Source organism: Mastomys coucha, unplaced genomic scaffold, assembly GCF_008632895.1.
Source record: "Mastomys coucha isolate ucsf_1 unplaced genomic scaffold, UCSF_Mcou_1 pScaffold2, whole genome shotgun sequence".
Lineage (NCBI taxonomy): Eukaryota > Metazoa > Chordata > Mammalia > Rodentia > Muridae > Mastomys > Mastomys coucha.
The window spans coordinates 25,204,305-25,230,676 of NW_022196902.1; the positions used below are offsets into that span (position 1 = coordinate 25,204,305).

General features: G+C 35.6%; 1 protein-coding gene across 5 annotated transcripts in view; it reads right to left on the reverse strand.

Annotated features, from left to right (window-relative positions):
* Nkain2 (sodium/potassium transporting ATPase interacting 2) overlaps positions 1-26,372 on the reverse strand; it is a 1,006,098-nt gene that overhangs the window by 616,807 nt on the left and 362,919 nt on the right. For all 5 annotated transcript variants that reach the window (XR_004121597.1, XR_004121598.1, XR_004121599.1 and 2 more), the window contains one exon: positions 10,776-10,913. Coding sequence is in view for 2 of the 5 variants with exons in the window: in XM_031380728.1 (XP_031236588.1) it covers positions 10,776-10,913 (138 nt within the window). In the remaining 3 variants the exon portion in view is untranslated. The remainder of the gene's footprint in view (positions 1-10,775; positions 10,914-26,372) is intronic.

Consider the following 26,372-nt stretch of genomic DNA (forward strand, 5'->3'; position numbering starts at 1 on the left):
AACATGGTCCTGCAGCCCTTTGACTCTGGACTAGGATGAATAGTTGGAGCTAAGTCTACAGAGGACAAAGTGTACAAGGCAGACCCATCAATGACCCCTACCCCAGAAAGAGAGAAACTGTGGGTTATGGAGGGTTATTAGGAACTTCCAACCCACCAACATGGCTGTAGCTGACTTTATGCCGTTGAAAATAAGTTGACCCACATGATGGAATCTTTCCATGCTGTGTAGTACTTTGCTGTTTTCTGTAGTCCACCTGGCTATCACTTCTGAACCCAACAGCACATGCTTACAGTACACATTTTTTGGGCTGTTGAGGAACTTTCTTATCCTCGGTAAAAATCTCTCAAGACATTCAGAATACAGTGCTGAAAGTGAAGAAAAACCCAAGGCTTTAGATAAAATGGTAACAATGCCAACTTTAAATGTTTAGATATCAGTTCCTCTGAATGTAACTTTGGATGTCCATGCAAACTCTAACCCCGTCTTCAAATGGCAATTTTGCAAAACAATGGTAAGCAATTAAGATTTCTCTAAGTCTCAATTTCATAGTTTCAAAAGGAGATCATTTAGAAACAGCATCTCCCACAGAGTCCATCAAGCATACACTTATCAGTTTCTTACTGTATGGCATCTCTAAAAATATAAATTCTGTACAAAGCATGCTTAAATGCAGGAAAACATTCCATCTTTAAAAATTCCTTAAACACAACTGGCACTTTAAAAAGAATAAAGGTAGGCAATGACTTCATCATATACAAGTAAATGACAGGGCTAGTTAAGCAGGGGTTTAACTGTAAAACACAGATAACATTTTCTTGTGCTCAGAGTTCCCAGATGAGTCAGAGTCTCCAAAGCCATTGACAAAATGTCTGCAGATGCAGCTCAAGATGACCCAGAAAAATGACAACTATTTCATTGAGGAGACAGTTGGGCAATCAGAATGCATCCTACAACTGAAATGACTCCCACAGCCTTGAAAAGATCAGCTTTACAGCATTCTGTGACAAAAAGATTCATAGTGGGACTACACAGTAAAAAGAATATTACCCAAGAGCAGTTTTGAAGTGGGCTCAAAGGATTTCTTCATTTAGTGTCAGCTTTATACAATGAAATTCAATAATGAATAATAGAACCAAATAATTTGGAGGTGAAATCTGTCAATGGAGTTAATCTTTAAATTAAGCTTTAGTTATACATAAAACATGTTAGAAAAATCCAAAATAATACAACTTAAAATTTTTCATTACAGATTTATCAGCTCTATTGCCATAAACACCAAATTTCAAATATTCTGAAAGCATTGCTTATATTATAGAGAAATCTGTCTCTTGCTGATTTGTTCAGTTAGGAGAGCCAATTAGGAGGTAGATACCTTTGATCTCATATATAGTCACTTTTCTCATGCAAAAGACAGAATGAATATGTAAAACAGACCAGTGCAGATTTATGGAGATTCTAAAGAGTAAAATAGTACATGATAAGGAATATTATGTCAACAAAAGTAAACAAAAGCTATAGAAAATAGATGAGTTGTCAAAGATTGTTGTCAGTATAAGACAAAAAGAGAGTGGACATGTGAATAAACAAATTGTTATAGAGAAAATTACTAAGATCATTACATAGTTGTGGTTTATGAAACACTTGGTACTAACTATGTGTTTAGATGATTCTAGGAAGTATTTTAATTTCTAACTATATTTGAACTATTCCAGGCTGCAGTATTCATTAAATCATTGAATTTTCCTTTCTGATGAACGCATAATTGGAAGGACTTGAAAGGAGAACACAATACACCAATATCAATTCAGAAAAAAAGTAATTTACTAAAAGTAGAAGATAACTATTTAAGAAAGTAGCATGCTTATCAACTAAGTAATGCTAGTGAAGGAAATGTGGGTGAGGAAACATTAGTAGAATAACACATTCAAATTAAAGTTTAATGAAGCAAACATAAAATTAAACATAGCCAATAAAATACTTACGATTCTAAATAAGTAAAGGTGAATATGAAAATATGGTGAAGACAGTTTAATACATACTAATAGCAATGATTCAGTCAAAAACAGTCCTGAGCTCTTTGTAGTTAATCTTTATATTTAATCTTTAACTTAACAGGAAAGCTGTAATATTTGTCAACATGAAAGGATTCAGGCTAGCCTCAGCTACGTATCCAGTTTGAAGCAAGCCAGAACTACTAGGGTAACTCTGTTCAAATAATAAAGTAATGCAAATAATAAATGGTGGCACTAACAGATGCTCATATAAAAGAAATTTTGGTGCTACATATAAAGTTGAAAAGGAAAATACATCCATATGTTCTAAATGTTAAATAAAAGAGAATTTAACAGTAAATTCATTAGAAGAAAACATAGAAAGAGCCTATAGAATGCAGAGTAAATAAGAAAACTCAGTAACTAGAAATAGTTTAGTAAATCAAATTATTTGGCTAAAGGGGCCAAAAAGCAATGAAAGAACATCCAGGGGGTATAAAATTAAAATTCACAATATATTGATAGGCAAATATCAATCAAGGTCATGTATGATAGTAGATTTAGAATAAAAATGTAACATATACATGCTTTGCAAAGTAGGGGCAGGTATTTTAAGTGATAATTAAGTGCTCTCTAATTTTAAAGGCTTTGAGAATATATTCATTTCATTTTTATGCTTTCCTATTTTGCTTTTCTTACCTAGATAGATGAAACTTTCATTTGTCTTTTAGGATTGTTACTAGATTTTACATTTTCTTATGTATTCATTTATAAAGTTGGAAATGTTTAGTAAATATATTTTACAATATGCAACACATAAATATAAATAAATAGTTTCAAATGTTAATTTCTGAGAATGCATGCAATTCAATATAATCATATTTATCCTTATCACTCCCACAAATTCTTTCTATATCTCTAATATGCTCATTTCCTAACTTCATGTCTTTTATCAAAAGACTAAGTCCGGCTAATGTTAGCTATACGTGCATAGGCTCTTAGAATATTGGAAACCTGTGGATAACCTTAGGGTATCTGTGGATTTACACATCCACAGATGAAGGATTTTTCCTACTTCAGAGACTATGCAGAGGACATCTTAGAATTGGTTGAGACCCTGCCTTCTAAATAGTTGTTTTTATGTCTATAGCCCTGTTGTGCTCAAATCCTGGGTCTGAGGTCCTTCTTACTGTAATGGGCAGTGTCAATGCTGAAATGCCTAACAAGTCAAAGTGCCAAAAATAAGAACCTGAGTGCTTGGGTCTAAAGAAGGAGAGGAGGTAAAAGAACACGAAATCAGATACTGGGGAGAGATTGTGAAATGATGTCTGATGTACATGACATGCTCATTTCACTTATGAATTCACAACCACTGTGGTTTTCTGTACATGATTTGTACGGAATCAAGTCAAAAGAAACCTTAGCACACATAGGACAAATAAAATAGTTTTGGTACCACATAGAAAATGAAATTGTAAAGACACATTCCAGATGAACCAAAGGTTCAACCAAAATAATTTAACAATAAAAATATAAGACACAGGAATATATCAATATTTAACTCTTTTATATCATTTCATTATCTCCTGAGGATAACAACAGTCTTGATGATGGTGATGATCATGATGATGCTTATGAGTGTATATTTGTTGTCCATATATTATCTCATTCTCAATAGTGTTTAGAGTTTCGTCTTTTCAGTGCAGAATCCACAGAGCCTCAAAGGCAGAATGTCCTATAGCAATGTCTGCACAATAAGAGAAATTGGCACACATGTGTATGCACAAGTGTATAATACTTGAGAGCTGGACAAAACCTCAACCTTTGTAAAATGGGTGCGCCTAGTGACTTCTATCCTCAGACATGTGAAGGCTTTTTAAAAATCAGAATTGAATAATACAAGGTTTAATGGTTGCTATGAAAAGCTTGGCAAGTCAAAACTGCAACCCTAATATTACTGTGTCCTTACATATCTGTGGTTTCACTTCCATTCATTTACATTACTTATAGTTATAATAATAATCCAGAAATATTAAGTAGTAAATTCTAAAAATCAACAAATCGTGTGGTTTAAAAGGCATGTCTTTCTGAGTAGCATGAGGTCCTTTTACTCTATCTCTCCTAGAGTATGAGTCATCCCTTTGTCACTTGCATTATCAGATTGAGTGATGATATCTGGTAAAACTTGTGTTTAAGTAACCCTTATTCCTTTAAATAAGAAAAGAAATGCTGGCAATTTCAATACAAGAAAGCTTCATGTGCTCCCCTCAAAAGTAAGAAGGTTCTTTTCATCAACTTAACGTATAGAAATCTTTCATAGTACATTTACTAGGGTGCCTGCTAATGTCTTCGCATGTAATCTCTTACATACAGGGGGTAAATAAGGGTACCTGTCTTAGCAACTACAATATAATTGACTTGACACAAGAACAAACCATCATACAAAAAAATCCCCCTAAAGTTACAAAAACACATACAAACAAAAACGAAAACAAACAAAAACAAAACAAAACAAACAAACAAAAAATAAGTGGCCATTCTCAGCATTGAATCATGAGGTAGAATCTTCTTATTCATCTGCTTTGTATCAGTCATTTCAGAAACCTTCATGACTCATAATGAACAACATAGATATGCTGTTATACAGTTATTCAGTGGAGGTTAGTAGCAGATTGTTAACATGCATTCTAGATTCTTAAAATTTATCAAACTACTACAGTACATAGTACATATATGAAAGATTAGCTAGGGTTTGTTACATGGGGTTTCTGACAGAAAATATGGGACCCTTCTCTCTTTTAAGCAATTGTCCATAAATAGCACATTCTTAATAGCACCTTACTGAGTAAGTACTGAGTATCATTATGTTTAATTAATGCTCTATTAAAAAGTACTATAGACTTAGATTATAGAGTATGGGTTAACTGGAGATCCATGAAGTCCGATAGGACATACTGTCAAACAGTCATGTTTTGAATGATACCAGGAAACAAGGAGGCATATATGACTTTTCTTGCCCAGATAATCAATGCACACCCCCAAACCAAAGCAACACACCTCTACACAGGTGCTAGTGAGCTGCAAATGCACTTCTATGTTTCTGTTCTACAAAGCCAACAAACAAAGCCATGTTTGTTTTCTACCAGCCAATAAACCATTGTCCCATGAAGACAGAGCCTGAATATTTGCTGCAGTTAATTCTGAGTTACAGATTTTACTCAAACTTTTTGGTATAATTACAAGATTATCTAGTATACAAGATTACAATTTACAAGATTATCTAGCTCCAAGACATACCTAACATTACAATGTATATAGAATAACTGAAGATTTATTAGTGAAATATATTAAGGCTTCTAGCATACACTAACTAAATTTAAAGGATGAAATGAGATACTCTTACACCTTTAGTGCAAATAATACATCAAATATATTAATAATGCTTTTACAAGCCATGAAAATGGTTCAGTGGATGAAACCTGTCTCTAAGACTGATGACCTGAGTTCAGTCCCCAGTCAAGTGAATCTCAGAGTCCCATAAAAGAATACTGGACTCTGCCATTGCTTTTGTTTGCACACTAAGACCATATGGTAAGACCTTATTCCTGAAGACAATACATGCTTTAGTCACAGGACATGGGATCACGGTGACATTAACCTTAAATCTTCTTTCTTTACTCTTATGAGATAGCTTTCATAGTGTTGGAAGGTGATAATCAGGATGATGGGGAAGAAAAGCCATTGGCACACTTAGTAGCTGTGACTGCCAGCCAGGCAAGATTTAGACATCTGTGCAATGCTAGGAGTGTGCTATGATGGCAACCATCTACTTTCTGATTTGACTTAAGGTCTTCACCATAAATTGTATCATTTTTTAAATTTTTTTAATTAATTAATTTATTCTTTTACACTCCATATATTATTCCCCACAACCTCCCGTACACACTCCCACTGTTCCACATCCCTATCTCCAGGTTGCCTATTAACATTCTTTCTGCTGGCCCTGAGGACTTCAGTCCTTTTCTCTTACCCAATACCAGATCAGGTTCCACTCTCTACCCCTACTCCCCAACCCTGTCCACCTTCCCCCCCAGATCTTTCCTTCTCTCTCCACTTGTGACTGCTTTCTTCTCTCTCTCAAGTGGGATTGAAGCATCCTCACTTGGGCACTTCAGTTTGTTGACCTTTTGAGTTCTGTGGACCGTATCTTGGGTATTCTGTACTTTTTTTTCATGGCCAATATCTACTTATTAGTGAGTACATATCATGCATGTCCTTTTGGGTCTGAGTTACCTCACTCAGGATGATATATTCTAGTTCCATCCATTTGCCTGCAATCAGGATGTCCTCGTTCTTAATAGCTAAGTAGTATTCCATTGTGTTAATGAACCACATTTTCTGTATCCATTATTCTGTTATAGGAAATCTAGGTTGTTTCCAGCTTCTGGCTATCACAAACAAGGCCACTATGAACATAGTGGAACACATGCCCCTGTGGCATGGTGGGTAATCTTTTGGGTTTATTCCCAAGAGTGGTATTGCTGGGTCTTCACGTCGATCTATTTCCAATTTTCTGAGAAACCTCCAGACTGATTTGCAGAGTGGTTGTACCAACTTGCAATCCTGCCAACAATGGAGGAGTGTTCCTCTTTCTCCACATCCTCTCTAACATGTGTTGTCACCTGAGGGCTTGATCTTAGCCATTCTGATAGGTATAAGGTAGAATCTCAGGGTTGTTTTCATTTGTATTTCTCTGATCACTAAGGACTTTGAACATTTCTTTAGGTGCTTCTGAGCCATGGGAGATTCCTCAGTTGTCAATGCCTGGTTTAGTTCTATACCCCATTTTTTGATTGGGTTGTTTGTTTTTTGGTAGTTAATTTCTTGATTTCTTTATATATTTTGGACATTTGACCTCTATTGGGTTAGTCAAGATTTTTTTCCCAATCTGTAGGCTGCTGATTTGTCTTATTAGCTATGTTCTTCGCCTTACAGAAGCTTTCCAGTTCCATGAGGTCCCATTTATCAATTCTTTTTGTTTGTTTTTCGAGACAGGGTTTATCTGTGTAGCCCTGGCTGTCCTGGAACTCACTCTGTAGACCAGGCTGGCCTCGAACTCAGAAATCCACTTGCTTCTGCCTCCCAAGTGCTGGGATTAAATGCCTGTACCACTACTGCCTGGCTCCATTTATCAATTCTTGATATTAGAACATGAGCCATTGGAATTCTGTTTAGGAAATTTTCCTCTGTGTCAATGAGATCAAGGCACTTTCCCACTTCCATCTTATGTTTACTGTTAACTGAGCCAAGAGCTGTTGCTAGGTAGGTCATGGACACTAGGGAAGTTATGTTGCTAAATACGCATAATATCACTTTGTCCTCTAACTCTCTTTATACTCAGAGACCAATGCAGCTCTTAATTTTCATCAGAGAAGCATCCTTTGTAGTAATTAGCAATTAATATGGAAATATAAGTGGAATAATTGACCTACTCTACATTGGACAGGTATGTTACAAGCTTTCCTATCAAAGCAAAAACAGAAGGAATATCTATCAATAAATGCAATGAAAAATATTTAAGGTATATTTAAAATAAGCAGAATTAGTGAGAAAAGAGAAAGCCAAAAACAAACTTTGACTCAATTGATCTATATTAAAATGGTGGTGGGCAGGTAGGTCTCTATTGTATAATGATGGCACATGCCTGCAATTCCATCTTTAGATTGAGATAGAATGATCAATCATAAAGCTGAGGCTTTTATTGCCTTTAGACTGTAAGGTGCAATACACTTACATAAGTGAAAAAAATAGCATCCAACAAGCACACAAAATACCAAACACAGAATATAGAAAGAGATTCTAAGAGGATAAGAAAACAGTTTTGGTTTACCCTAAAGCTAATTTTGTAAGCTGCTTTAAAAATTTATAAAAATTATGTTTTACTTTAGAAAATAGTTATTAACTACACATACATAGATTTTTAAACTTCATTGCAAAAATATAAAGTGATTTAAAAATAAGCCTTTAAGTTGTCAAAATGTAATAATTATGAGTAACATATACTAAAAATCTTAATCACTAATGTGATTGACTCACATTAGCATAGAAGTACATATTTCCTTGAGAATAAACTGCATTAACAATGTTGCATTAGTATATTTATTTAGCACTACAGGCTAAACTCATCAAACATGTATTTTTTTGTCCTTCTCCTAGGCATATGGGAAAATACTTATTTTCATAATGGCTTCATACCTTGTCACTATTCTATACTGATTGTCTGGAACATTGGAAGCACACATTTTCAATGTTTTGTCTATTGTAAGTTTTCTTCTAGAAACCTTCCTTTTGCTAATTTGTCTTTGTAGTTATTTGTTTTATAAAAGCAAGAAAGTACTTGAATGCAGAATAATAGCTTCTCAAAATAACCTCAAGAAGTGCACACAATTTTTTAAGGGAGGTGACATCATTATAGGTATTTTGTTCTCACACACACACATAAAGTGATCATTTGATGAAGGTACACTAGTTGAGTGGATTTTGCTGCTCCCAGAAGCCAACAGTTATTTAACACAAATCCTACTGCTAAATGTTAGCTCTCTGAGTTGTTGGTCATGGAGGCACCAGGCACAACCAAAAATATACAGGCTATCGCCATTGCTCTCAGTTGACCACCAAAAACTGCCCTTAAGACCATATTTCAGAAGATACTATTTACTCTGGTTATAGGACACAGAAAAATAAACCAAGTGCCCTCTTTCCTAGTGAGTATTCAATATGCTAGAGAATACAATACTCGCTTCTGGAAGAGGAGAGTCAACATAGACTTAGCAGATATGCAGTTGGCATGTTGCAGTGCTGAATTGGCAGATGGGTTCTGCTCACTGGTACAAGGATGGCATAGTTACCTGAGCCTTCTCGCTAAGTATGGGTCACACTGTACATGAGGTGATGCATTCCTAATCTTGTAAACCTGGTCAAATGCCACTGGCTAGGCCACTCACGGATACTAGGAGGAATACTACTAGCATAGTTTTGCTAAAAGTATATGTTGTTAACATGCCGCCTCTTAATTTATGTTTGTATCCATAGATGAGCAATGCTCTCTGCCTTGGTCAGAAGAGCTTTTTTTTGCAGTATGCAGAAGTAAATGGCTGTGAAATACTCAACCCTCAACAGAACACTGATGTTACCTAATCCTAAACCAAGAAACACAAGAGGGAGAAAAATGAATGTTAAGAGGAGAGGGTGAGGGAAAAGGGTTATAAAAAGTGCTTTCTGTGATTGATACAATTGCTGAATTCATGAACTCTTGGCAGCTGTGATTATCTGTAGCCAATCTCTACATGTTTGGGCCCTTCAACAGTTTATCTTTTATGAGGAAATGGATCATGAAGTACTTCACCTCCTTGAGAATTTATAAGAATTCAACAGTTTGCTAGAGATCATTTTCCTACAGGTAGTGGCGTAGTCACTGGTAAGTTGCCCAAGCTCTCATGTATGCTCATGCAAAAAAACCTAATTAAACTCACTGGCATGGGCACACACCCACACATGCACACACACACACACACACACACACACACACACACACACACACACACAAAGGAAAAAGGAAGAAATTCAGCTGGACAGGGAGACAATGAAAGCAATGGAGGTAAATCTGATAAAAAATAATCTACATACTTGTATGAAATTGTCAAATGTGCAAGACTATCATAACTTAAACAGAAAATTTTTGCCCTTCAACAGAGCAGTTAACAGGAAATGTAGAACAATACCTCACTACACATACATCATGCCCTTTCTCAGAGCATGCTCTTGGATTTTTGGACTATGGGCTTCTCTGGATTCCTGAGCAAGGCACTGAACACCTTGGGACGTCTTTCACTATTTTCTCACTCAGTTCCAGTGAGCTGCATCTGTGCTCAGGAGTACCAGAACAGGCCAACCAAGGTTACACTTTATGAAAAACAAGTTTCCTGAAACTTGTAAAGCCCTGTTGGTGAGGGTTCAATGAGGCAACTCTTTGGATATATTAACATACACACTGTGACAAACTAGTTGTAACATTTAAAATAAGTCACTATACATTTATCCTTTGTCAAAAATAGAAAGGGAGGAAAAAGGTTAAACTTGGGGAAAAAAACCCATATTAATGAAGCGTGATAGCTAAAGTCTGAGGCATATTCAAAGTTAAAAAAAAAAAGTATATGCTGGTAGGATTCCCATAGCAACTGAGACAGTTGAATTTCATTTTTATGCGAAGTAAGTTTAACTTGAATTGGAACATAAAATATACCCTCTGAGTCAAAATGAGAATTACGAGAAATACCGAGACAATGTTCCAGAATATTCTAGCTTCCAACTAATTCAATTAGCATCCCTAAAGTGCACTGAGATTTTCACATCAATAGCATATTTGTTTGTAGTAACTTCAATCTATGCATATTTAATTTCTGAAATAAAATTATTTAAATTGAGAAAAAAGTCTTACTACATTTTCTTAATTCAGAGGCCACAATTGGGTAATTTAAAATCATAAGACCATGGTTCTGTTTATGATTATTAGAAAACGTTTGCCCAATGTGCAATTAATGAATATACAACATGGTTATAATCATTATCAAGCTTAATTACTATTATGTAGTCTGAAACTATGAAAATGACCATATGATTATTCTATTCTTAAAATGGAGATATACTTCTTTGGAGGACTTCTGTAGCTTGCACATCTTTCTCCGGTTCAGTAAAATAGATAAATGCAGGAAGGATACTTACTCCTGTTACATAACGAGGTCTATATTGAATAGTTCCAAACAAACCAAGGATGATGATGATTATATGTATAAAATTTGCCAGGATAGGTGCCCACTGATATCCAAGGAAATCAAATATTTGCCTTTCCAGCACACAAACCTAAAATAGAAAAAGAGCACAGGATAGGTCAGCAGAAATGAGAGACATCACACAGTCAAGCTGAAAGAATCGCTGTGTCATTATAAATAGCAAGTATAATTCTGCTATTGTATGTGGTATTTTTAACAGTGAGGATGGCATGTTCCTGTATATTGCATAGAAACCACATCTGAGTATTCACAGAGGGTCACTTGCTTTTCAGGGGTGATCCTAGGGAAAATAAAGACTGATTATATGATGTCATCTGCACAGTCACAAACAATTACATTGTTATGTACGACATTAAACACTTGAAGTCATCAACCAAAGGAATGCAAGTCCCCATGCAGGGCTTCTCGGGTTCGTTTCAAATGTCACACTGTGAGTTAGGGATTGATACAGAGGAAAAATATGAAAGTCAGTGAGGTACTAGAATTCTGGATGAAGATCCATAGCCAAACAGGCCACATGACTTTTTTTCTCCGAGTGTCTGCCCCCTTACTGAAAAGTGAATGTCAGCAGATGTGTTAGCAGTCCTAACACTGTAGAGTTATAAATCTGTTTTCATTATGCAGGCAATGTAAAATAAAGGTCAAAAAGAAAATACGAATGCCAAATAGAAAACAAAAATCAGTCGTTATTGTTCTAAACACAAGACAACATTTGTCTTATTTTTAAACCAGTTTGCAATTAAAACATATACAAATTTTAATCAATGAAAAGATAAAAATAAAGACAACCAAGTAACAGCAACAAACTGTCAGTAGCTCTGAAATTTCATTTTTTACTAGATAGTAAAATATAAACTGCTGGAAAATCCTTCCTTAGACCTAATAAAACAAGCAGCCTGTTGGCCTTATTCTTGCCTGCCCTCAGGTGGACTGATAGCTTATTGTTTAGAAAAACACATCACAAATGAGCTCAATAATCCACACTAGGACTCAGAAAAAAATTCATCCATGGTTTCAAAGGAAATGGAGGTTTTTAAACCCTTTTTTTTTTTTTTTTTTTTTTTTTTTTACTAATATCATTGTGCTTTAATGAGGGTTGTCTACAGCAGGAAATACTGTATTTAAGATAAACGCATTTGGGGCCAGTGAGACGGCTCAGCAGGTCAAAGCGCTTATTGTGCAAGACTGATTATTTCAGTTCAAATCCATAGAACCCATAATGAAAGCAGAAAAGTGTCTCCCATGAATTATCCTCTGATTTCTACACACATGCAGTGGCTCACGTTTGACACCCATATGTGTGCACAGATATCTATCCTCAATAATGCATATTTTTATTACAGCATAATTACATTATTTCTATTTTCTCTGTTCTCCTTCTCACTCCTCCAATGTGCCTCTTGCCCTTTCTCTCCTCTATCTCAAATTAGTGCGTAGGCTCTTTCTTTTTTATTATGAGTGTGTATGTGTACATGTATATTCCTAAAGACATACATACAATCTATTCAGCCCATATAATGTTACCTATATGCATTTTTATTTAAAACTTGTACATATGGCCTGGTTTGAAGACTTCTTCAGTGGATATCATTCTCACTTAACTGTTTTATCTAAGCATCAGACTTCCTCCTGAGGACTTGAGAGAAATTCCCAAGAACTATTTGCATAATACTCCCATCTCCTACAGTAAAACCTCAACCATGAAATGACTGTAATTTTCACAAACTTATCCTAAACAGATCATTGTTACTGCATCTTTGTAGGGTTAGAAGTAGAAGGAGAAAAAGAAAGAGAAGAGGAAGAGGAGACAAGATGAAGGGAAGATGGTGATGGTAATGATGATACAATCTTTGTTCCCTTGTATATGCTAAATCCATCATAGCATCAGATATAGCAACACAATATTCTGATTGGCTAATGATCACAGAAAGTCTGTAGAGCTTGAATGTGACAGCTACAAAAACATTGAACAGGTACTAGGAAGCTGAGGCATTCTTTCTGCTATTTTGAGTATTCAGCAAGGTAAGTGAGATTTATCTGTAACACAGAGCAATGCTGGATGAGCACTGTGTACCTGAATAAATAGTGCCAAGGATTAAGTAGTTCTTTTGACAGAACAAGTTCTAACCATGTATATGAAAGCTCATTTCTACATTGAAACAAACAAACAAACAAACAAACAAACAAAAACTCTCAAGTCTCTGTATTTTGAGCATCACAACTGTGAGGACACAGTAGGGGAAAAGAATTGAGCATATCAATCAAGCAGTGGGAACTTTCGGAACAGATGTGCCAATTACACAAGAAGATAATACTTTTATCATTAATTATAAAAACACATAGATAATAATGTACTTGCTAAGTTTACAAGGCTAAAATGAAAATTTAACAATATTTATTAGGTTCATATGACAGAATTAATAGCTTTTTCCTCATTAGATTATGAAGACAAAATATCCTTATAAATGATGTCACATATACGTACACACACCACACACACACACACACACATCTATCCTTTTCCTTTGTTCTAATGTATATAAATTGTAGCTTTATCACAGGTGCTGTAGGCTAAAGCTATACTGAATAATAGGAGCCATTCAGTGAGTCCAAGAAGAGTGACAATTTTTAAGCATAGCTCAGTTTTCCCTCAGATTTCCTTCCATCAGGAAGAGTGACAAATATAAGCATAGGGTATTGTTAAAACCCTCTTCTGTTTCTTAGAAAAATACATACCCTGCAGTCATGTGCAAATTCAAGGACAGATTTCTGATTCTCAGATTTTGTAGATTAAGGATTCTAAGATGCAAACCATCTGACCTCCCTGAGGTCAGACAGGAGTACTTGAAACCAAGTACCAAGTATAGCATCCAGGAGCTGGAGAAGTGAAGAGGAGGAGGAGCAGTGAAGAGGAGGAAGTCCTGTATAATTGCTATCCAGCCACCTAGTCAAGTCAGCAAGTCCCAGGTCAAGTAGAAGAGAGACTGAGAAAGCTATTGAACATAGACTTCTGGCTTACACACACACACACACACACAAACACATACACACACACCACACTCACATATATGCACACTACATGTATCCTTATATTGTGTTGTATATTGATGATAGAAAATATGTTGTTTCATTAATTCTTTTCTTTTGGAATTGTATAGAGAATCTTCACCCATAATTTAAGTTTGTGACATTATCACATAATTTAAGTTTGTGACATTGCCTTTGGTGAAGGCAAAACTCCTAATTTGCTTTTATTTTATTTATTGCTTCTTTTAATGCATTCTTTGTAGTATTCTGTTTCTACTCATAGAGGCTTTGAAATGTATTTACCTATGTCCTTCAAATCATCTGATATATAAATGTGAGGAACTGACCTTGAAAAGATATAATACTATTGTTTTTGCCCCTGCATTATTTTCACATAAAATATCTAGCACAAAAATCTTTTGGAATTATCCTTTCTTATACATAAATTTTGTCCTTTTTATCTTCTACAAAATATCTTTGTGCCATTACAATTACATTGTGCAATTACACTGTCATTGACACTTTGGTCCACAAATCATGCTGCCCCATTACTATCCTCTTTTAATTTTAGCAAATTTAAGGGCTAATCTTTAATCAACAATGTGAGTGATGATTTCAGTCTTTCTGATGGATTTATCATTATATTTTATCTTTGTTATAATCTCTATTTGGATTGGTACATTACTAGCACACTTCCATTTTGTGTTAAAATTTAACAATAGAATTGAAGAAATATTATTTGTCATTTTTTGTGTGTTTTAGTTCCTAAAATGCAATTCTTTCTTTTCCCTCTGACATCGTGACAAGGATTATCCTTGTCTCAAAAAAAATATGGCATAATTACCCTAAGTATTTTAACACTTTGGAGAAGCCAAACAGTATCATTCTCTTTTCAAAGGCCATTTGTGCAAAGATGGCAGACTACGGAAGATTGCATAGCTTTGCAATAAAATAAAAATGCAGATGTCAGAATAAAGAAATAGACTTGCAACATGTGGGGATCAAGCCATCTCCATGCTTATTTATGTGAATGGGACTATACAATGTGGTTGTGAATATTTTTATTATTTCTCCCAGGGAAATAGCACAAGGTTTTCCATATGACCATATTGTACATTCATAAACCTACCTTGTTCAACTTTATGAAGGCTTTTCATTTTAATTTGCATATTTAATTTGCTTCTAAGTTTTGGCAGCATCTACTGTGAATACACAAATCAGACTTAGACGAATATGCCTACACTAACATGCTTAAGGCCAAACTGACCTCAAAGTGTATGTATAACCTGAATTTGCATGATAGCTTCTCATAGTTTTAATCTACAGATCTACAAAGTTATAAATCTCTTAGAGATTTGCTGTGTCTTTTTACAACATGGGTGGGATGCAGAGATCTTTAGACTATCACAAAATGTCACAATGTCTGAAAATAAAAACACCATATAAACAGGGAGATCATTTTTTTATTTGTTTGTGGTAGACAAAATAAACACAAAAAACACATGTCACTTTTCAAACATTATATGAAAAAGACTGTTTCCATCTCGGTATGAAATTTGGTTCGTATAAAGCATGAAGAATATACAATTTAATTATCATCTGCAGTGATTATATAGTGGCCACAGACCAATATAACAGGGTTTTCATCCGAGCATGTGTCCTTATTACACATTGAGCATCTTCTGGGTATATGCCCAGGTGTGGTATTGCTGGGTCCTCAGGCAGTACTATGTCCAATTTCCTGAGGAACTGCCAAATTGATTTCCAGAGTGGATATACCAGCTTGCAATCCCACCAGCAATGAAGGACTGTTCCTCTTTCTCCACAACCTTGCCAGCATCTACTGTCACATGTGTTTTTAATCTTAACCATTCTGACTGGTGTGATGTGGAATCTCAGGGATGTTTCTATTTGCATTTCCCTGATGACTAAGGATGTTGAACATTTCTTTAGGTGTTTCACAGTCATTTGGTATGCCTCAGTTGAGAATTCTTTGTTTAGCTCTGTACCCCATTTTTAATAGGGTTATTTGGTTCTCTGGAGTCTAACTTCTTGAGTTCGTTTTACATATTGGATATTAGCGCTCTATCGGATGTAGGGTTGGTAAAGATCTGTTGTTTGTCATTTTGTCCTGTAGACAGTGTCCTTTGCCCTACAGAAGCTTTGCAATTTTTCGAGGTCCCATTTGTCAGTTATTGATCTTAGAGCATAAGCTATTGGTATTCTGTTCAGGAAATTTTCCCCTGTGGCCATGTGCTCATGGATCTTCCCCACTTTCTTGTCTATTAGTTTCAGTGTACTTGGTTTTATGTGGAGGTCATTGACCATTGGATTTACCTTTGTACAGGACATAAGAATGGATAAATTTGCATTCTTCTACATGCTAACTGCCAGTTGAGCCAGCACCATTTGTTAAAAATGCTGTCTTTTTTCCACTGGATGGTTTTAGCTACTTTTTCAAAGATCAATTTCTGGGTCTTCAATTCTATTCCATTGTCTACCTACCCGCCACTGTACCAATACCATTCAGTTTTTATCACAAATGCTCTGTAGTATAGCTTGAGGTCAGGGATAGTGATTTCAACAGAAGTTCTTTTATTGTTGAGAATAGTTTTCGCTATACTAGGATTTTTGTTATTTCAGATGAATTTGCAAATTTTTCTTTCTAATTCTGTGAAGAATTGAGTTGCTCCACTATGTTCTTAGCAGCCTTATTTGTAATAGCCAGAAGCTGGAAAGAACCCAGATGTCCCTCAACAGAGGAATGGATACAGAAAATGTGGTACATTTACACAATGGAGTACTACTCAGCTATTAAAAACAATGATTTATGAAATACTTTGGGAAATGGATAAATCTGGAGAATATCATCCTGAGTGAGGTAACTCAATCAAAAAAGAACACACATGGTATGCACTCACTGATAAGTGGATATTAGCCCAGAAGCTTAGAATACCCAAAATACAATACACAAACTACAAGAAACTCAAGAAGAAGGAAGACCAAAGTGTGGATACTTCAGTCTTTCTTAGAAGGGAGACCAAAATACTCATGGAAGGAGTTGCAGACACAAAGTGTGGAGCAAAGAGTGAAGGAGTGACCATCCAGATAGAGACTGTCTATCTAATATACAGTCACCAAATCCAGACTCTATTGTGGATGTCAACAAGTGCATGCTGACAGAAGCCTGTTATGGCTGTCTCCTGAAAGGCTCTATCAGTGCCTGACAAATACAGAGGTGAATGCTCCCAGCCAACCATTGGATTGAGCCCAGGGTCCTCATTGTAGAAGTTAGAGAAAGGACCCATGGAGCTGAAGGGGTTTGCAACTCCATAGGAGGAACAACAATATGAACCAACCAGTACCCCCAGAGCTCCCAAGGACTAAACCACCAGCTAAAGAGTACACATGATGGGACTCATGGTTCCAGATGCATATGGAGCAGAGGATGGCCTTGTAGGTCATCAATGGTAGGAGAGGTAGGTAGGTCCTGTGAAGGCTCTATGCCCCATTGTAGGGGAATTCCAGGGCATCTCCACATATGGACCATGTCCCCTACATCATATAAATTGCTTCCTCAAACACATGTTTGGGTGGGTAATTATATATGCATAACATAAACAAATAAGTATTAAATGTTTTAACAAGATGAAGAATACTCCATATTAAAAAAGAATTATAAGAACTTATTAATGATTTCACATGGAAACAAAAGACTCAAACAGAAACAATATTATGATTATTACAGAATTGATTTTTTTTCTGTGACTTGAAATTCTGATATACTCCATTTGTATTAAAGCAGACATACTTTTTCCTTACAGGTTTAGTAACAAAGAGTTAATCTGGTTGACCCTACTTTTGATAATAATTTTATTCAAATATATTTTTAAGCTGGAACCTCATATACTAGTTGTTATGATAACAAAATCATTTCTTCATTATTACAGCTGTCCATTCTACATAGCAATTTAGAACCATTTTAGAGTCAACACCCATGTTATGAAAAGACAAATGGATGAATAGCTGATGGATATTATACAAGTTAAAAAAATAAAATAGAAAAACCTTGTAAAAAACAACAAGATATGCCAATGAAAGAGCATAAATAAAATATTCCTTTCTCCTAATCTTAATTTATAAAATCATAACATTTCTTAATCTTGTTCTCTATGTGTAATGCTTGTGTATATGTGTGTGCATGTGTGTCCATGTGTTAGTGTGTGTGTGTGTGTGTGTGTGTGTGTGTGTGTGTGTGTGTAGAGAGAGAGATTGAGAGAGAGAGAGAGAGAGAGAGAGAGAGAAGAGAGGGAGAGGGAGAGAAAAAGAGAAAATGTAGGGTGAAATCACTAAACATTAATTGAATTTTTGAACTAAGATTTTTTTTCTAATTCTAAGGAATTATCTTGGTATTTCCTCATCATATTTGAAAGGCTGTTCCTCACTGGATAGAGTATATACAGATTTTGATGTCACAAGTACTATAATTTAATCAATACTTACAGTAGGTACCATGTTAAAACTTTAAAGTTTTTTTCAGTAAGGCTTATAACTATACAAAAAATTATCAGGTATTATATTTGTTTTACATAAGAGTACACTGACCATCACAAAGGCTAACATGTTTAATATCACAAATAAGACTGAGAGAAATCCCTGATTTCTGACACAGATACACCTGTTTTCAGCAACATGTATAGACAACTAAACACACTAGATTTTTATGGAATATTATTTACACTTTGTTAGTAGTATTACCAATTGCTTTCCTAACTGAATAGGAAAAAAAAATATAAAGGTTTTTTTCCCCTTGGGACATATAGAGAACCCCCTACCCCCAAAACACCTGGTATCTATTTTTATGTTTGACATATTTGATTTACAAATTCACAAAGTTGTCATCAGCCCTACAAAACAACCATAATTATCGTTATTATTCTACCCCTACTAACAGTGTAATTCATGGTACAGATGATGGCATAGATATAACAGAACACTTGTTTTGAAAAAGCTGAACTGATATTTTCTGTTCTCAATGCAGTTAACAAATAATACTCCCATGAAGCCACAAGTAACACTATTTATTAGAAGTGATGTGGCAAACTCATTTCAAACCTTGACAGCCTAAGACTCATTTACCAGGTTTCAAATCTCAGTATATCCACGTGAAATGGACTAACCTATTCATAAGAGAGGTCCTTTTGGTTGAGAAATCACTGCTTTGATTTCTCTGTGTAGTCATAAATTGCTCTGTGAAAAAGTAACCTCTCAGAAGACCCAGAACATATCAAAATGACAGTTTTTTTTTAGGGAGTTTTTATGAGTCACTCAAAGCACATTATAGGTGTGAGTTTACAAATGCAGCACAGCTACAAGAGCCTGAATCATCTCTTCACAACATAAAAGCAAAGTGAAGATTGAGTCAATTAAAAAAAAACAAGGGAAATGTGCACAGTAAGCAGCATTTAGAAGACTTCAATGGTGGAATTTTACATCATGTATTTTATAAGTACTGATGAAATATTAAAAACACCAAGCCACCAAAGGTTCGGCTTATGACTCAGAGATAGTTGGGAATAAAAATGAGTTGGTCAGATACACTCTGCTATATTCTCTAGAATAATCTATATTGACTATGGTAAATATTATAACAGAAATTGGATCAGAGATGGGCCAGAATAAGTCTATCAGATTATGTTCACATATATATTTCTGATTCACTCCTGAGTTTCCTAGTGTTCACTGAGCAAATGTAAGTAATCATTCTTTGTCTAACATGGTTGGTACAGGACACAGCAGATGATATTTTAATATTTTAATAAGAATTACATATACTAGTAGAATGTTCGTGGTTGCTTAAGTACACTATCATATCGTTTGCTAATAGTGATACCTTTATTTCTTCTTTGCCAATTTGTGTCCCCCTGATCTCTTTTTGTTGTTTTATTGTTCTAGCTCGCACTTTGAGTACTATATTCAATAGATATGGGGACAGTGGGCATCCTTGTCTTGTCCATGATTTTAGTGAGATTTCTTCAATAATCTCTCCATTTAATTTGATATTGGCTGTTGGTTTGCAGTAAATTTATTATGTTTAAGTATGGGCTTTGAGTTTCTGATCTCTGCAATACTTTTTTTTTTTTTGAGACAGGGTTTCTCTGTGTAGTCCTGGATGCCCTGGAACTCACTCTGTAGACCAGGCTGGCCTCAAACTCAGAAATCGGCCTGCCTCTGCCTCCCAAGTGCTGAGATTAAAGGTGTGCACCACCACAGCCCGGTTCTCCAATACTTTTAAGATGAAGGGGTGTTGTATTTTGTCAAATGCCTTTTCTGCATCTAAGGAGATGATCATGTGATATTTTTTCTTTTATATTAATGGATTTTTGTATGTTGAACTAACTGTGCATCCCTAGGATGAAGCCTACTTGATCATGGTGAATGATGGTTTTGATGTGTTCTTGGATTCTGTTTGCAAGAATTTTACTGAGTATTTTTGCATCAATATTCATAAACAAGATTGGTCTAAACACAGACATGGAAGTCCTCTACTGTATGTGTGTTGGGGGCCTCATATCAGCTGGTGTATGCTGTCTGTTTGGTGGTCCAGTGTTTGAGAGATCTCAGGGTTCCAGACTAATTGAGACTGCTAGTAGTCCTACATGATTGCCCTTCTCCTCAGCTTCTTTCAGCCTTCCCTAATTAAACAACAGGGGTCAGCTGCTTCTGTCCATTGGTCGGGTGCAAATATCTGCATCTGTTTCTTACAGCTGCTTGTTGGTTCTTTAAGAGTGCAGTCATGCTAGATCCCTTTTTGTGAGTGCTCCATAGCCTCAGTAATCGGGTCAGGCCTTGGGACCTCCCCTTGAGCTGGATCCCTCTTTGGGCCTGTTGCTGGGACTTCTTTTCCTCAGGCTTCTCTCCATTTCTATCCCTGTAATTCTTTCAGACAGGAACAATTACGGGTCACAGTTCTGACCGTGGGATGGCAACCCCATCTCTCACTTGATATCCTTTCTTCCTGCTGAAGGTGGGCTCTATAAGTTCCCTCTCCCTACCATTGGGCATTCATCTAAGGTCCCTCCCTTTGAGTCCTGAGAATCTCTCACCACCCAGGTCTCTGATGCATTCTGGAGGTTGGGAGGTTTTTAATGATTTCTATTTCCTTGTGTGGTATGTGCCTGTTTAGAGTTTACCTACTCTTGATTTAACTTTAGTATTTGGTATCTGTCTAGAAAACCATCCATTTCATCTAGATTTTCCAGTATTGTTGAATATAGGCTTTTATAGTGGGATCTGTTGATTTTTTTTTAATTACCTCAGTTTCTATTGTTATGTGTCCCTTTTCATTTCAGATTTTGTTAATTTGGATACTCCCTCTGGGACCTTGAGTTCTCTCAAAGAACCAGCTTTTGGTTTTGTTGAGTAATTGTATTGTTCTCTTTGTTTCTATTTGGTTGATTTAGGCCCTGAGTTTGACTATTTCCTGCCTTCTATTCCTCTTGGGTGTTTTTACTTCTTTTTGTTCTAGAGCTCTCAGGTGTATTGTTAAGTTGCTAGTGGAAGATCTCTCCAGTTTCTTTACCAGGGCACTAAATGCAATGAAATTTCCTTTTAGCACTGCTTTCTTCGTATCACATAAGTTTCATTATGATGTGTCAACATTTTCAGTAAATTCCAGATTGTCTTTAATTTCTTTTTTTATTTCTTCCCCAACCAAATTATCATTGAGTAGAGAGTTGTTCAGTTTCCACATGTATGTAGGATTTCTGTTGTTTTTGCTGTTATTGAAGACCAGCCTTATGCTATGGTGATCTGATAGGATGCAAGGGAGTATTTCAATTTTCTTTTATACGTGGAGGGCCGTTTTGTGACCAAGTATGTGGTTGATTTTGGAGAAGGTAACATGAGGTGCTGAGAAGAAGGTGTATTCTTTTGTTTTAGGGTGAAATGTTCTGTAGATATCTGTTAAATCCATTTGATTCATAACCTCTATTAGTTTCACTGTGTTTCTGCTTAGTTTCTGTTTCAATGACCTGTACATTGGTGAGAGTGGGGTGTTGAAGTCTCCCACAATTAATATGTGGGGTTCAATGTCTGTTTTGGTTTTTAGCAAAATTTTTTTATGAATATGGGTACCGATGCATTTGAAGCAATGATGTTCAGAATTGAGACTTTCTCTTGGTGGATTTTCCCATTCATGAATATGAAGTGTCCCTTCCTCATCACACTTGAAAACTTTTGGTTGAAAGTCTACTTTATTGAATATTAGGATAACCAGCTTCAGCAAAGTGTCCAGATATAAAATTAATCAAATAAATCTTCCTTTAGTCTTCCTTTATACATATGTTAAACAGGCTAAAAAAGAAATTAGGGGCACAACACCCTTCACAAAAGCCACAAATAATATAAAGAATCTTAGGGTAGCTATAATCAAACAAGTGAAAGACCTTTATGACAATAACTTCAAGTCTTCCAAGAAAGAAATTGAAGAAAATCTCAGAAAAATGGAGAGATCTCCCATGCTCATGGATTGGCAGAATTAGTATAGTAAAAATGGTCATCTTACAAAAGGCCAGATTCTATTCAATCCCCATCAAAATCTCAACACAATTCTTCATACACATGGAAAGAGCAATTCTCAAATTCATCTGGAAAGGCAAAAAAACTCAGAATATCGAAAACAATTCTTAACAATAAAAGAATGGCTGGGGTAATCACCATTCCTGACCTCAAACTTTACTATAGAGCAATAGTGATAAAAAGTGCATTGTATTGATATAGAAACAGACATGTTGATCAGTGAAATAGAATTGAAGACCCAGAAATAAAACCATACACTTACAGACACTGATCTTTGACAAATGAGCCAAAAATATACAAAGGAAAAAAAGAAAGCATCTTCAAAACTTTGTGCTAGTCAACTGGCTGTCTATATGTAGAAAAATGAAAATAGACCAATATTTTTTACCTTACACAAAGCTCAAGTCCAAGTGGATCAAGGACCTTAACATAAACCAAATTCACTGTGTCTAATAGAAGAAAAAACGGGAAAGAGCCTTAAACTCATTGATCAATGGAACCTCGTGAAACTGGAAATCTTCTGTAATGCAAAGACATAGTCAATAAGACAAATTGGCAGCCTACAGATTGGGAAAAAATCTTCACTAACCCAATAGAGGGCAAATATAGAAAATATATAAAGAACTCCAGAAGTTAATCACCAAAAGACCAAATAACCCAATCAAAAAATGGGGTATAGAACTAAACCAGGAATTGACAACTGAGGAATCTCCCATGGCTCAGAAGCACCTAAAGAAATGTTCAAAGTCCTTAGTGATCAGAGAAATGCAAATTAAAACAACACCGAGATTCTACCTTATATCTATCAGAATAGCTAAGATCAAAACCACAGGTGACAACACATATTGGAGAGGATGTAGAGAAAGAGGAACACTCCTCTGTCGCTGGTGGGGTTGCAAAATGGTACAACCACTCTAGGAATCAATCTAGAGATTCCTCAGAAAATTGGAAATAGAGCTACATGAAGACCCAGCAATACCACTCTTAGGAATAAACCCAAAAGATTACCCACCATGCCATAGGGGATTGTTTTTGATTTTGTTGTTTTTAGTTTATTTCTTTTCTTTTCTTTTTTTTGGAGGGGCACCTGTGAAAGGAGATATTGTAAATAAAGAAAACATCTAATTAAAAAAAATCTAATTTATTATACACATGCTGCCAGGGAAAGGAGAAATCATATGACATGTAAAGAAAGAAAATATCTAATAAAAAAATCTAATTTTAAAAAAGTAACAAAGCATTCAAAATATGTACCATGTAACTTCATTAGACAAGAATATAAAGGCAGCTTTCAAGTTTTGTCTGAAAATCTACTTGTATGCCACTATATACATTTATTTCAAGAACCCCCAAAAAATGCCATTGGGAGTCACTCACCCTCTTCCTATTAGCTTTCTTTTTCTAAGATGAGGCAATCAATTGATAAGGCCATCAGGATTTTTAAGTCTTCCTGTTAAGCATACACATTGAATATGGCATACTTGAGGGTGAACATCTGGAGGGTCTTGTTGGTAACAGTGATGTCATAGTGATGGAATGACCCACATGAGGGTGAACATCTGGAGGATCTTGTTGGTAACAGTGATGTCATAGTGATGGAATGACCCATAGGCTAAGCTCTTCTCCACTTCCTCTCTCTCTCCCTCGGAGGAGCTTCTCCACAAACCTAGACGCAAGCTCATGCTTCAGGACAAGTTACTATCATTTTTATTTTGACTAGTGCGAGGCTGCTATGTGGAAGATGTCAATCTCATTTCTCAAATTCTAGGTGACATCTCTTTCATAAAATTCAATTTTATAAGGATGGAAAATGGGATGACTGCCTCTCTTACTCTGACTGCTAAAGGCCCATCAAGGGCTGAAATGAAAGGAGCTATGTTATCAAGACTGCTAACATGTCCAACAGTAACTGTGCTGGTGGGTTATATCAGAAACTCTAACTAGGAATTTAGAAGAATATCATTTAAATTGGCAGCAGGAACATTTTTAGATTTTATTGTGAAGTGTTCTCTTTCTGGCACTGTAAACACCATGTCTCCCATGTCATTCAGAGCAGCTGTATTATTGAATTTCTCAGACATCCAGAGATGGTCTTCTGAAAAGTGAGAGCCACAGCATACGATTTCCTGTTGACAAAGGTACTTGTAGGAGGATATAATATCCTATGTCCCATCAGTGGTCTACATACTTACTCTACTATCACATTATAGATAACTGGTGCTGATTAAACAGAATAAAGGTTTTCAAGATACACAATATATTTCATACCTTATTCCTGAAAATTCAAAGCACTAAAATGCTACAAAAATTTCACATATTGTTCTCTGTGCACACACACATTTCATATACTACCATTAAGAGTCATAGAATGATTTTGAACACTTTTATCAATATGCATTATTTAGTGAGGTCAAGCAATATTATGGATGAGGCAATATTTTATCCATTTTAATAATAAGGATGCAAGACTGTAGAAATGGTTCAGGTGCATAATACATGCTTATTTTTCAGGAGCTTCTGTGTTTATTATCTGTAAACAGGCAAACAAATAAACTAAAAAGAAAAAAAAAGAGTGTGTGAATGATTATTGTGCCTGCTCTTGGGCTCTTTGCCTTCTGCTGGGTTGCCTGGTGCAAACTTAATATAATATATTTTGTTTTATCTTTACTATATTTTATCAAAAATAACTATCGCTGGTTATTACAAAATGATATCCATCTACTGTGTGGTAGATCATATAATGATCTTGGGTTTTAAAATATAGGAAATAGCGTATTTATAGTTATAATCATATTAATCCTTCATTATTTCATGAAATTTAATGTCATTTAGTTCTATAAAAATATTTTTGTTTATTCAGTAACTAAGAAAAAAAAAGCTGACAAAATGGCATTTAACTAGAGTCACTCAGATGGTGACCATGAGTTGAAAGCCATCTGCTGGAGTCAGAAGACTCAGAAATGGATACTTCTATAAAGATAATGACATCTCTGTCCCAGAATATATCAATGAGTATTAGCTTCGTAAAGAAGAGTGTACTATGAGCCATCACACATCCATGTAAGTCAGAAACTACAAAAAAGGCCTTGAATATTTCAACCCATAGATACAGAATCACAGTCTCTAAATCCATTCTTCCTGTGCTTGACAATTTCATAGAAGTGTGCTGGTTTTCAGAGTTCTGAAAAACACTTCTGAGCTTTTTAACATGTTTTACTGGCAAAAGTTCCTGAAAAACAACATTTTATTTTGCCAAATTCAGAAGCATTAAAGAATGCTGAAATATACTTGTCATCCTTTTGCAGTTCCTTTATGACTACATTGGAATTTCTTAATTTGTTAAGAATGTTAATCGTGGAAAAGAAAGTTTGAAAAATATGATAAACTATTTTCATTGCCTTTTACTTTTTAAAATTTTTTATTAGATATTTTCTTTATTTATATGTCATAAAATGTCTCCTTTCCCAGGTTCCCCTCCAAAAAAAAGAAAAAAATTAAAATAAAATAAAAAAAACAAAATAAAAAACAAACCCCTGTTCCCTCTCCCCTCCCCCAACTCACCACCCCACTCTCTCCCACTTCCTGGCTCTGACATTCCCCTACACTGGGGCATAGAACCTTCACAGGGCCAAGGGCCTCTCCTCCCATTCATGATCGACTAGGCCATCCTCTGCTATACATATGCTGCTGGAGCCATTAGTCCCACCATGTGTACACTTTGCTTGGAGTTTTAGTGTCTGGGAGTATTGAGGGTACTAGTTAGTTCATATTGTTGTTCATCCTAAGGGGCTGCAAACCTTTCAGCTCCTTAGGTCCTTTCTCTAGATCCTTCATTGGGGACCCTGTACTCAGTCCAATGGATGGTTGTGAGCCTCTAGTTCTGTATTAGTCAGGTACTGTCAGAGCCTCTCAGGAGACAGCT